Source organism: Genypterus blacodes, unplaced genomic scaffold (genome assembly GCF_046128005.1).
Source record: "Genypterus blacodes isolate CSIRO-AG114 ecotype Tasmania unplaced genomic scaffold, CSIRO-AGI_Gbla_v1 ptg000160l_1, whole genome shotgun sequence".
NCBI lineage: Eukaryota > Metazoa > Chordata > Actinopteri > Ophidiiformes > Ophidiidae > Genypterus > Genypterus blacodes.
The window spans coordinates 5001-16709 of record NW_027466961.1 but is presented as its reverse complement, the minus strand read 5'-3'; the positions used below and the strand labels follow the sequence as shown (position 1 = coordinate 16709).

The window sequence follows — 11709 nt, the reverse complement described above, 5'->3', positions numbered from 1 at the left end:
GGTTGCCGGGGCAGCTGTGGTGGTTGTGGTTGCCGGGGCAGCTGTGGTGGTTGTGGTTGCCGGGGCAGATGCGGTGGTTGTTGTTGCCGGGTCAGCTGTGGTGGTTGTGGTTGTCGGGGCAGCTGTGGTGGTTGTGGTTGCAGGGGCAGCTGCCGTGGTGGTGGTTGCCAGGGTAGCTGTGGTGGTTGTTGTTGCCAGGGCAGCTGTGGTGGTGGTGGTTGCTGGGGCAGCTGTGGTGGTCGTTGTTGCCGAGGCAGCTGTGGTTGTCGGGGCAGCTGTGTTGGTGGTTGTTGCCAGAGCAGCTGTGGTGGTGGTTGCCGGGGCAGCTGTGGTGGCGGTGGTTGCTGGGCAGCTGTGGTGGTTGTTGTTGCCGGGGCAGCTGTGGTGGTTGTGGTTGTCGCGGCAGCTGTGGTGGTTGTTGTTGCCATGGCAGCTGTTGTGGTTGTCGGGGCAGCTGTGGTGGTTGTGGTTGTCGGGGCAGCTGTGGTGGTGGTTGTTGTCGGGGCAGCTGTGGTGGTTGTTGTTGTCGGTGCAGCTGTGGTGGTAGTTGCTGTGGTTACTCCTTCTGTGTTGCCAAAAGCTTTTTTGGTGATAGAATGATAAATCAGTGTCACAGTTTATCCTTCAACATTTGGAAAATAGAATGTTGACAGAATGATGTGGTATATATATATACATATATGTGTGTATGTATATAGATTTCATGTCAATTTTAATGCTTACCAACAATCAGAAGGAGACAAATCTTCACAGTCATGTTGAACATCATATTTGGTTGACTTCTGTAAGTGAATTGAAACAGCAATGTTACATCAGAAAGAATCCCTATAAGAAGTGATTCTTCTCTCCTGAATGATAAACAGACTTACTGGCTTTGCTGGGTTCTGCTCCTTGGTTGTTTTCAGTGCAGTGATTGAATTCAGTGGTGTGATCTGTTCCCAGGTGATCCGTCTCCTTGGCTCTGCTCGTCCATGTCTTCTGCTGTGAAGACCTCAGCTTTTATAACAGACTACAGGGCAGGTGAGATGACATCAGTACTCAGGGAAAGACGTAAATAAACATAGCATGAATGTTTTCTTTTTGTCTTTGTTAAGGTGTGAACATCAGTTCTATAATCAGCTCTTCCTACCTTTTGTTCATGAGATATTTCTGGATAAACTTAGCTTGTGATGGGTCATGAGTCAAGATGACGAGCAAGTTATTAATGCGTCAGATGCCCGACTCAACCTTTTGTCTCCCTGCCAGTTGTTTCCACCGAGAGGATTCAAGGAACCTTCCAAAACAGAAAATCACGGAAGGTCATGTCTTTTTTTACAACTTTTTTTTTCCACTGGACCATGTCTACTTTAAGTATAGACCAAAGAAAGACAGTTTAGGAATGCTTTATGGTGATTGGTTCAGTTTGCAGGAAACGTAATGGAACCACTGAGAGTTGAAGCACTCACTGTGTAAAAGAGGAGACCGGTGACTCTATGGAGATACAACTCATCTCATTGTGACCATGTTCTTTCCTATAAAGGGTGTCAATTTTTTTTTTAGCTTTCTAAAGAATACATTACATTACATTACGATCATTTGGCAGACGCTTTTATCTAAAGCGACTTACATTACATTATATTACCACCCTTCACAGAGGGGGGAGCAATTGAGGGTTCGGTGCCTTGCTCAGGGGCACCTCGGCAGGGACTCGAACCGGCAACCCTCCGGTTCTTAAGCGGAAGCTCTACCCACTCGACTACTGCCTCCCTTGGCAATACCTTCTCAGGTGGCCAGTCTGAGCCAAATGCTGCATTCCTCCCTCATCTTTTCTTCAGCCTAAAGCTCCAACTGAGCAGGTTGATGCTGGTATCACCTTGCATATCTTTTAAATCATTTTTACTAACATCCAGTTCGCATACACATTATGCAATGATACCCATTATATAAGGTGGTTTCCAGGATTGCAATGTTTTTGACACAATCCCTCAACTGGGGAGATGGAACAGCTCAATGAGGAGAGTTTGGGAGGTTTGATAGGAATGTTTCCTTGCATGGGGCAGCTTGGGAGATGTGTGCAGAAGAAGCCTAATCAAGTTAAATCTAATGTGTTTGTATTCCCCAGTATCATCTCAGTGTCTCAAAGGGCTTCCCAGGCTCCCAGCAGCAGATGGATCCAGACCAACCCAGAGACTCCCACCAACCTCATGCTTTTATGATCAGACAAGGCAAGGCAGGTGAGATGATGACACAAGTTTGACAACTCGATCGATAAAAGTCACGTTTGTTTTTCCCCTTTTCAATTTAGCTCTCTGTGACCATTTTGGTCAGCTGATAGTTTGGATAGATAAACAATCTCAAGATTAAAGACATGATCTACATTCTTGCTGAGCTAGATTGTGTCATAACCGATGCTTCCTCTTACACTCCCACATGTTTGTTTTTTTCTGTCCTAAAATAAACTCAAATGTGCCGTAACTGCAGTCAGGCACAGGGAGTGACAACATTCTCCAGATTTGAAAAGAACCTGTTTCAACCCGGCGACAAGACGTCTTCCACACGTCTCTATTGAAAGAGTTTGAGATCAACAAACATTTCTCACTCTGTGCTTTTTGAAATTATTATCTCACCATTTAGGGATTTCCATTTTAAATCTCACACCATGTAGTTGTGTTCCTCCCAAGTTAGTTTCAGTCAGAACAGCTTCAGGCCTCTCACCAGTCATCCTATAAGTCTTTACATTGTGGGAACACTTCCACTTTACTTCAATCAAGACACATGGTCTCATCTGTCAGTGATGTAATCATCACACATAAACTAAAAGCAATTGTGAACATTGATCCATCTCTGATTATTCTTTGAGCAGTTATTCTAGTAATTTCTAGGGACAACATTCAAGTGTCTAGGGTCCGTGATCACTGAGAGGCATTAGTTGTTATCCAGATTGAGTTGTACTGAGCTGAATGCTAATCATTGGGTTAATTCTACTAGGCGGGCGGCATCAAGGGAGGTTATTGAACATATGGGCGTGTTTCTGCTTTTGGCCTGTCGGACACACGGGGATGGTCGAGCCTTACAGTGTGCCAGTCCAGTTCAGCCTCTGAGCCGACAGGACTTAATAGCCACTCAAGAACTAAACTCAAGCTGTTCTCAGGTACGCCCTGTCTGAACGATTCATTTAGTCCAGTTTGAAACACGACTGTGTGTCTTTGATGCTAAATAAATGATAAATGAAGCCAGTGTTCCCGGTACCTGAACAGAGAATTCAAACGTATAAAGTCTCATATTAAGTCAAATAATCCAACTAATGAGGTACAGTATCTGAACCAGGGTCATCACCGTGTCACTGATTAGTATATGGAGTCAGATCAATCAGGGTGTTGAACTGTAAAAGACAAACCTCTCCCTTGGAGGCCAGAGTGGGACGCCTCAGCCTCGAGGGAAGGTCGTTACATTGATGATGATGATGATGATGATGATGATGATGATGATGATGCACACCCTCTCTACTAGCATACTGCTGTCAATTTACACACTCATGTCTCTGACACCTCCTTCTCCTGTGCATAGTTTACTTATGGTGCATTAGGAACTTGAGTGTTTTTGTCTCTTTGTCTTTGTTTAGTCTTGGAGTGATGCGAGTGAAATACTCAGATTATGGATGTGGGGTTAAGGCTCTGTAATGTAACAGGTGGGCAAGGAGGGAGGGGTGGTATGGGTGGAGGGGGAAAAGAACGCAGTTAAACCTCAAAACCTTTAAATGAATTTCTTTATTATTAATTCACACCTCATATTTGAACATGCAAAAAATCCTTGGCAACATTTGGTACTTAACGTTTAATGCTTTAAGTTTAATGTGCACACACTCATCTGTGGACAGAGATCCATCACCACTGTTTATTGTAGAGACTTCTGACACCAGAGAGTCCAGTGAAGAAACAACACAATGTAGCATCAACACATGTTCATGCTGTCTATGGCTCATATAGTTCTCTGTGTTTATGTCAAAGAATGAAGAGTTGTTTACTGTCATTCATTTGCACAGGATGAAATGACACGTATATGTATTTGTAGATATAGTAGAAGAATATAAACACTCTTTAAGTCATTTTAGTCTTAAAGTCCTAGTTAAAGAATGTTGAACTGTGCAGTCTGCATCTCTTCTGCACACCCTAAAGGTGACATCATGAAGAAGTGTAATGAACTAAGTCTGGTGATGTTTAAGTCTCTTCAAGAAGTTAAACTTGTAAACTTGTTAACTTACAAACGTGTTTAGCCTCATATTCAAGTCGAATCTCTAATTCCAATAACGAGCTGTCACAGCTGCAATGACCAACAGGAAGCTCACTTTGTTACTGATGGCAGAGGAGGCAGCAGTTGGGGCAGTTGTTGTCGCGGCCGTTGTCGTGGTTGTGGTTGTCGGCGCAGCTGTGGTAGTGGTTGTCAGGGCCGTTGTTGTGGTTGTTGGGGCAGCTGTGGTGGTCGTGGTTGTCGGGGCAGCCGGGGTTGTCGTGGTTGTCGGGACAGCTGTGGTTGTCGTGGTTGTCGGGGCAGCCGTGGTGGTTGTGGTTGTCGGGGCAGCCGTGGTGGTTGTGGTTGTCGGGGCAGCCGTGGTGGTTGTGGTTGTCGGGGCAGCCGTGGTGGTTGTGGTTGTCGGGGCAGCTGTGGTGGTTGTGGTTGTCGGGGCAGCCGTGGTGGTTGTTGTTGTCGGGGCAGCCGTGGTGGTTGTGGTTGTCGGGGCAGCCGTGGTGGTTGTGGTTGTCGGGGCAGCCGTGGTGGTTGTGGTTGTCGGGGCAGCCGTGGTGGTTGTGGTTGTCGGGGCAGCGGTGGTGGTTGTGGTTGTCGGGGCAGCCGTGGTGGTTGTTGTTGTCGGGGCAGCCGTGGTGGTTGTGGTTGTCGGGGCAACCGTGGTGGTTGTGGTTGTCGGGGCAACCGTGGTGGTTGTGGTTGTCGGGGCAACCGTGGTGGTTGTGGTTGTCGGGGCAACCGTGGTGGTTGTGGTTGTCGGGGCAGCCGTGGTGGTTGTGGTTGTCGGGGCAGCCGTGGTGGTTGTGGTTATTGTTTGTGCGTTGCCAGAAGCTTTTTTTGTGTAAGAATGATTAATCAGTGTCACAGTTTATCCTTCAACATTTGGAACATAGGATGTTGACAGAATGATGTGGTGTATATAAATATATATATATATACATATATGTTTATGTGTGTGTGTATAGATATACATATATGTGTGTATGTATGTATGTAGATGTTATGTCAATTTTGATGCTTACCAACAAACACAAGAAGAAGGAGACAAATCTTCACTGTCATGGTGAACATCTTCTTTGGTTGACTTCTGTTCATAGACACATTGATATATTTATTCCATTGTATTATTAACAGCATTTTAATTGACAATTTTTTCCATTTCTTTTGCGCTTCATTTAATTCCCAGTTAAAGGTGCTGATGACATCTCACAACACAACAACACAACAACACAACAACACAACAACACAATAATACAACAACACAACAACACAACAACACAACAACACAACAACACTCTATGCGATTCTTAACCTTTGGCTTTTAAGTACATTTTGCTACATGTAAAGTTAATGTTCCAGTATAAACAGTTACCATTTCCTACTACTACTAATAATGATAATGATAATACACCAAGTTCAAAGTTTCTATTAGGACCAATATTCATTGTTAAAGACTTACATATTGTCTTGGCTTGAATGTTTGGATGCTCTCTGTAATCTGGCTCCTCTGCTCTTCCCTCGTTGTCGTCCTCTGCTGTCACACAGCAGCTTTTATAATCAGACAAAGCCTGTAAGATGACACCCAAGGTAGGACAAAGACGTCCATAAATGTTTGACTAATGAGTAATCCCTCTGTGTGATGGCGTAGCTATCAACCCTTTAACATCTTTATGCATTCTTTGTTTGTGTCATTACTGGTTCCTAAAAACGTGATTTGTGACCTCTGGGGCGAAGGCTTGTCTCAGTCCTGTTGTCGTCTTGTTATAACCTTGCACAGTCTCATTCCAATTCAGATCTACAGATTGTTGTCCAAGCATTGGCCCGGGTCAATGTGGAGCCCTCATTTGCAACTAATGAGGTACAGTATCTGAACCAGGGTGAGGATCATCACCGTGTCACTGATTAGCATATGGAGTCAGATCAGTCAGGGTGTTGAACTGTAAAAGACTGACCTCTCCCTTGGAGGCCAGAGTGGGACGCCTCAGCCTCCAGTACCCGTCATTGGGACAGGGACGGTCGTTACGTTGATGGTGATGATGATGATGATGCTCTACTAGCATACTGCTGTCAATTTACACACTCATGTCTCTGTCACCTCCTTCTCCTGTGCATAGTTTACTTATGGTGCATTAGGAACTTTAGTGATTTTGTCTCTTTGTCTTTGTTTAGTCTTGGAGTGATGCGAGTGAAATACTCAGATTATGGATGTGGGGTTAAGGCTCTGTAATGTAACAGGTGGGCAAGGAGGGAGGGGTGGTATGGGTGGAGGGGGAAAAGAACCAAGTTAAACCTCAAAACTTTTAAATTAATTTCTTTATTATTAATTCACACCTCATATTTGAACATGCAAAAAATCCTTGGCAACATTTGGTACTTAACGTTTAATGCTTTAAGTTTAATGTGCACACACTCATCTGTGGACAGAGATCCATCACCACTGTTTATTGTAGAGACTTCTGACACCAGAGAGTCCAGTGAAGAAACAACACAATGTAGCATCAACACATGTTCATGCTGTCTATGGCTCATATAGTTCTCTGTGTTGATATCAAAGAATGAAGAGTTATTTACTGTCATTCATTTGCACAGGATGAAATGACACGTATATGTATTTGTAGATATAGTAGAAGAATAAAAACACTCTTTAAGTCATTTAAGTCTTAACCCTTTAGAGTCCTCCCATTTTACATTCACCTATTGTCCTCTGGGGTCATATTGACCCCAAACGCTTTGACTGTTATTTAAAGCAAGTAAATATTTTCAATTCATTTTGTGTTACACCTTTAGTCTGACTCCATTCCAACCTATTACCACAAAAGATTTCCCTGAACTATGACTTTAGAGAATGTTGAACTGTGCGGTCTGCATCTGTTCTGCACATGCTAATGGTGACATCATGAAGAAGTGGAATGATCAAAGTCTGGTCATGTGAACTAACCCTAAACCTGTTTGGCCTGTCAAGTCGAATCTCTAATTCCAATAAAGAGCTGTCACAGCTGCAATGACCAATGAGAATTTCACTTTGTTACTGATGGGAGGCAGCAACTGTTGTTGGGGCAGCTGTGGTTGTGTTTGTCGGGGCAGCTGTGGTGGTATCAGCTGTGTTGCCAGAAGCTGTTTTGGTGATAGAATGATAAATCAGTGTCACAGTTTATCCTTCAACATCTGGAACATAGGATGTTGACAGAATGATCATGATCAATGTGGTGTATAGATATATATATATATATATATATACATATATGTGTGTATGTATGTATGTAGATGTTATGTTAATTTTGATGCTTACCAACAAACACAAGAAGAAGGAGACAAATCTTCACAGTCATGGTGAACATCTTCTTTGGTTGACTTCTGTTAGTTGAAACATTGATATATTACTAAATATATTAGTAAAGTACATTTTGCTACATGTAAAGTTAATGTTCCAGTATAAACAGTTACCATTTCCTACTACTACTAATAATGATAATGATAATACACCAAGTTCAAGTTTCTATTAGGACCAATATTCATTGTTAAAGACTTCCATATTGTCTTGGCTTGAATGTTTGGATGCTCTCTGTAATCTGGCTCCTCTGCTCTTCCCTCGTTGTCGTCCTCTGCTGTCACACAGCAGCTTTTATAATCAGACAAAGTCTGTAAAATGACACCCAAGGTATGATAAAGACGTCCATATGTGTTGACTAATTAGTAATCCCTCTGTGTGATGGCAATCAACCCATTAACGTCTTTCCTGTCTGCACCCTTTGTTTGTGTCATTACTGGTTCCTAAGAACTTAATTTGTGACCTCTGGGGCGAGGGCTTGTCTCAGTCCAGTTGTCATCTTGTTATAACCTTGCACAGTCTCATCCAGGTCTGTCATGTGATATTGGGCTACACAAATCAATATAAAATAAGATAAGATAAGATAAGATAAAAAGTTTATTATCCTGAGGGAAATGACTGTGCAACAGTTCCAGTACAGTGCAGAATGAAAGAACAACGAGAAATCACCTAAACTAATGCAATAAAAACGTGCAAGAATGCATGCAGATAATAAAGTACACACAATCAGGGGTATGAAGTTCATACAATAGGGGAACAAAGTACATAACAGTACAAGTACATAAGGAGGACAAGTGTACAAAGTGCAAAATGTGCATCTGGCTGGGAGGTAAGAGTGATTTACTACAGCATACAGGTGTGTGTATGTGATATACAGCAACATGTTGTGCTATATGCTATAAAGTGACAGTGAAACAGTTTGAGGGGGGGGGGGGGCAAGGCCTCAGATCCCTATGTCCCCACTGTTCATCCCCGACCCGAGGTAGATTTATTATAAAGTCCGATGGCCACAAGTGGACTTGACTTTCTGGTACAAATAACAAACAGACAGAATTGAGATGTTTCTGCTGACCTGTGTCCCACCAGAATGGGAAAGCACATCTCATCTTCTTTCATCTGGTCTGGACACATTCGTATTAGGAAATACATTTTATTCATAGGAATGTATATTTAACTATATATTTATTGAATTCCAATTCAGATCTACAGATTGTTGTCCAAGCATTGGCCCGGCTCAGTGTGGAGCCCTCATCTGCATCCAGATGTCCCTGTGAACTGAAGTCACCAAAGCTCAGACTGCAACAAGTGTCAGAAATATAATGACCTCATTGTGGAGGTCAAAGAGTGTAAAAGGATGAGCTTGTGTCATCCTATCATGCACAGGCTATGGGTCCTCCATTTAACCTTCATAAACAGATGAGATCTGTAGTGTGAATGTAATATGAAGCATTAAATATCTTTGAGGTTCATCCAGGAGCAGTGCGGTGTCATCTTCACCCGGCTCACTACACCAGCTTGACTTTGTTTATCACCCATTTGTCATTGGGCTGGAAAGCCACAGACAGTGTTCCCGTCTGTACCAGCACACGTGTGTGCAGTTCTACCTGCTGCTTCAATCACTGTCAAAGTTTGCTCACAGACACAAGAGCACTGTTTGTACTACAATGCAAATAAGTATCCCATTACAAACACATTACAGGCAGCAGCGGGCACAGTCCTGCGCCTTTTCACTGTGACGTTGGCTTCATCTGGCTTTGATGTACGATGGTTCATTGTGTAGCACCTGGGATGAGGGCCGGTATCTTCCAGTCTGGAGCCATGGTGCCGAGTCGCAGGTCTTCCCTCTCAGGTGGACAGCCAGTCGCTGCCTCAGTTATCCATCTTAGAATGAGTTTGGATCACATGCCAGTGTTGGTCCCGACTTTGGTTTGTGCGTTTCTGGCAGGCACTCTCTGGTTCTAAGTTATTCCTCCTGCCATTGCCCTTGGCTAAGGCACTAGGGCGATGGGTTGAATGCAGGGGACTGATTTCCCTCACCGAGGTAGAACTTCATTAAGTGTGAATTGCATTTGAGTCTTGTATCAGTTTGCAAAAGTAGAGTGAGAACAATGAGCCGGCAGACTTTGCCCCTGCAGACGAGGCGACTCAGACCCACGTAGACCTGGACTTCACTCTACACTGTCTGCTCTGGAGGCACACTCATCAAACATGGGGAAGTAAAATACAAATCAATCAGTAGAAGACACTCTTCTTTTGGTGTGTTGTGGTTTTGATCATTATTATCTGAGAGAGTCAGAGTTTACGGGTTCACCCCAAAGGGTGTAACTCAAACTATCATCAATCAGCATTAGAGCCACTCAACAGGCTCAGGCACTACTTAACAAACGGGTGTAATAGGAATTTTCACTCATCACCTTTGACAAATGTTTTCTGGCCTCTTTGTCTCTTTGCTGTTAGCATCGTCTGAAGTCACAAACCTCCAAGGCTGAACTCTGTTCTTTTGAACTGAGTTGTTTCTTTCATGTTCAAGTGTTTTTGTTGGTTTCCAAGTTTCTGCACGTGCAGCTAATGAGACTAACTGACCAAAGCTCTTGAACAAGTGCAGCTACCACAACATTCAGAACTACTTTCAGGAACTCTCCAACATACCATCAAATGTGACGGGACGAGGATCTGGGATTCCACTTTGACAGTTAGAATGAGGAAGGGCTCCACACAGGAAGGATATCAGTTTAATGACACACACATGAGGCGCACACATGAGACGCACACATGAGACGCACACATGAGGCACACACATGAGACTTACACGAGACGCACACATGAGACGCGCACATGAGACACACACATGACACACATGAGAGGCACACATCATCCATCACTTCCATCTTCTCTCTTCTATCTGCTGTCACACCTTCTGGTCCTACACATGTCAACATACCAAAGTTCAGGCGTGTTCTTTACCTGCACACACACATGCTCCCATGATTATACGTGTCGCTACAAGCTGTTACATCAGTCTGTCTGCATAATGTTCTAAGTTAGGATAACTTGAGTAAAAGGATTCTTCTAGTTAATGAAGACTAAAATGGTGCATGAACCTTCTCCCTTCCATTCCATCATGTGGTGGTCATTGATCTGACACAGATGTTGCACAAACTGTCCTTGTTCTAAACTTCACACACAGGATCACAGATAGCATCAGTCCCTTCAGGAGGAAGTGTCAGATACCAAAGATTGCGGTGACGCTTGTTATGCTTTTGACTGAAGCTCCGGTTGAATGTGTCACCCAAGCCGGCCGAGCCTCTTTGCCCGCTCTGACGTGGGACTCCTTCCTCAGCCTTGTAAACAGACTTATTTTCAGAACAGTTTTGTGCGTCTGTTGTTGTTGTGAGTCGCCCCTTGTTTGGCTGTCAGAAGACTCTGCTGGTGAGTCACTGAGAGGTTTGCTTGTTCAAGGTTTCATTTGGTTCCTTGGAGCCGATGTCCAGTCGGCTCCGATTCTGACATTTGGTGGGTTCTGAACTACATCCGGTCTCTGGTCTGTGGGACAGACAGGGGTTGGGTCTTAAAGTTTAGAACTGTGGAGACCTCCATGGAGATAATCCACCAAAATGATTCACAGTGTAGCAACGCTGTAAATGAACAAATACAGTGAAGCAACACTCAGTGAACAACAATGAGTCCCTAAGAAGACACTGCTGGGACATCTTGTCTCTGCACAGGAGGACAATGTCCTGATGATGTGATGACGTGATGTGATCAGTCTCTTCTCGTGACTCTCTGCCATCTTCATCGAGTTTTTATGTTCTACTCTCTGTTTGTTTGGTTATATTGTTGTCTGCAACAGTCTTCCTGAAATAGATCATGCAGGTCCTTGTGACATTCAAGACATTCTCAGGTGTGCAGTTTATTTTAGCTGTTAGATGTAAATGATGATCTGATGATTGTCTGCTTCTATTTCTGTCTCCTCACACAACAGGTCCTTCAGACCTGTGGCTCCTCCCCCTACAGCAGGAGTGGGGAACATACGGCCCGTTCGATCCGAGCCGCGAGACAATTATGGCTCCTTCTAGATTAATTATCTAGAATTCTTCTAGATAATTCACCTGTGATGAGAACCTCCTCACCGGCAGAACGGAGGACTGCAGCGCAGA

At 43.8% G+C, this 11709-nt stretch overlaps 1 protein-coding gene across 1 annotated transcript; it reads right to left on the bottom strand.

Moving 5' to 3' along the window:
* Window positions 1-3782: 3782 nt before the first annotated feature.
* LOC143013858 (uncharacterized) lies at window positions 3783-6284 on the bottom strand. Its single transcript, XM_076167558.1, has 4 exons — window positions 6177-6284; window positions 5684-5755; window positions 5247-5311; window positions 3783-5055 (listed from the first exon to the last, which is right to left on the bottom strand). The coding sequence occupies exons 1-4, from the start codon at window positions 6282-6284 to the stop codon at window positions 4329-4331; spliced, it is 972 nt and encodes a 323-aa protein (XP_076023673.1). The 3' UTR covers window positions 3783-4328.
* Window positions 6285-11709: the final 5425 nt, after the last annotated feature.

What these genes read in the sequence shown, in the direction of transcription:
- LOC143013858 (XM_076167558.1), bottom strand. Translation starts at nt 6,284, where the DNA reads ATGCTAGTAGAGCATCATCATCATCATCACCATCAACGTAACGACCGT. An exon ending in CATTCAAGCCAAGACAATAT is followed by an intron (nt 5,312 to 5,683) that starts GTAAGTCTTTAA and finishes GTCTATGAACAG; the next exon opens with AAGTCAACCAAAGAAGATGT. An exon ending in CCTTCTTCTTGTGTTTGTTG is followed by an intron (nt 5,056 to 5,246) that starts GTAAGCATCAAA and finishes ACACAAAAAAAG; the next exon opens with CTTCTGGCAACGCACAAACA.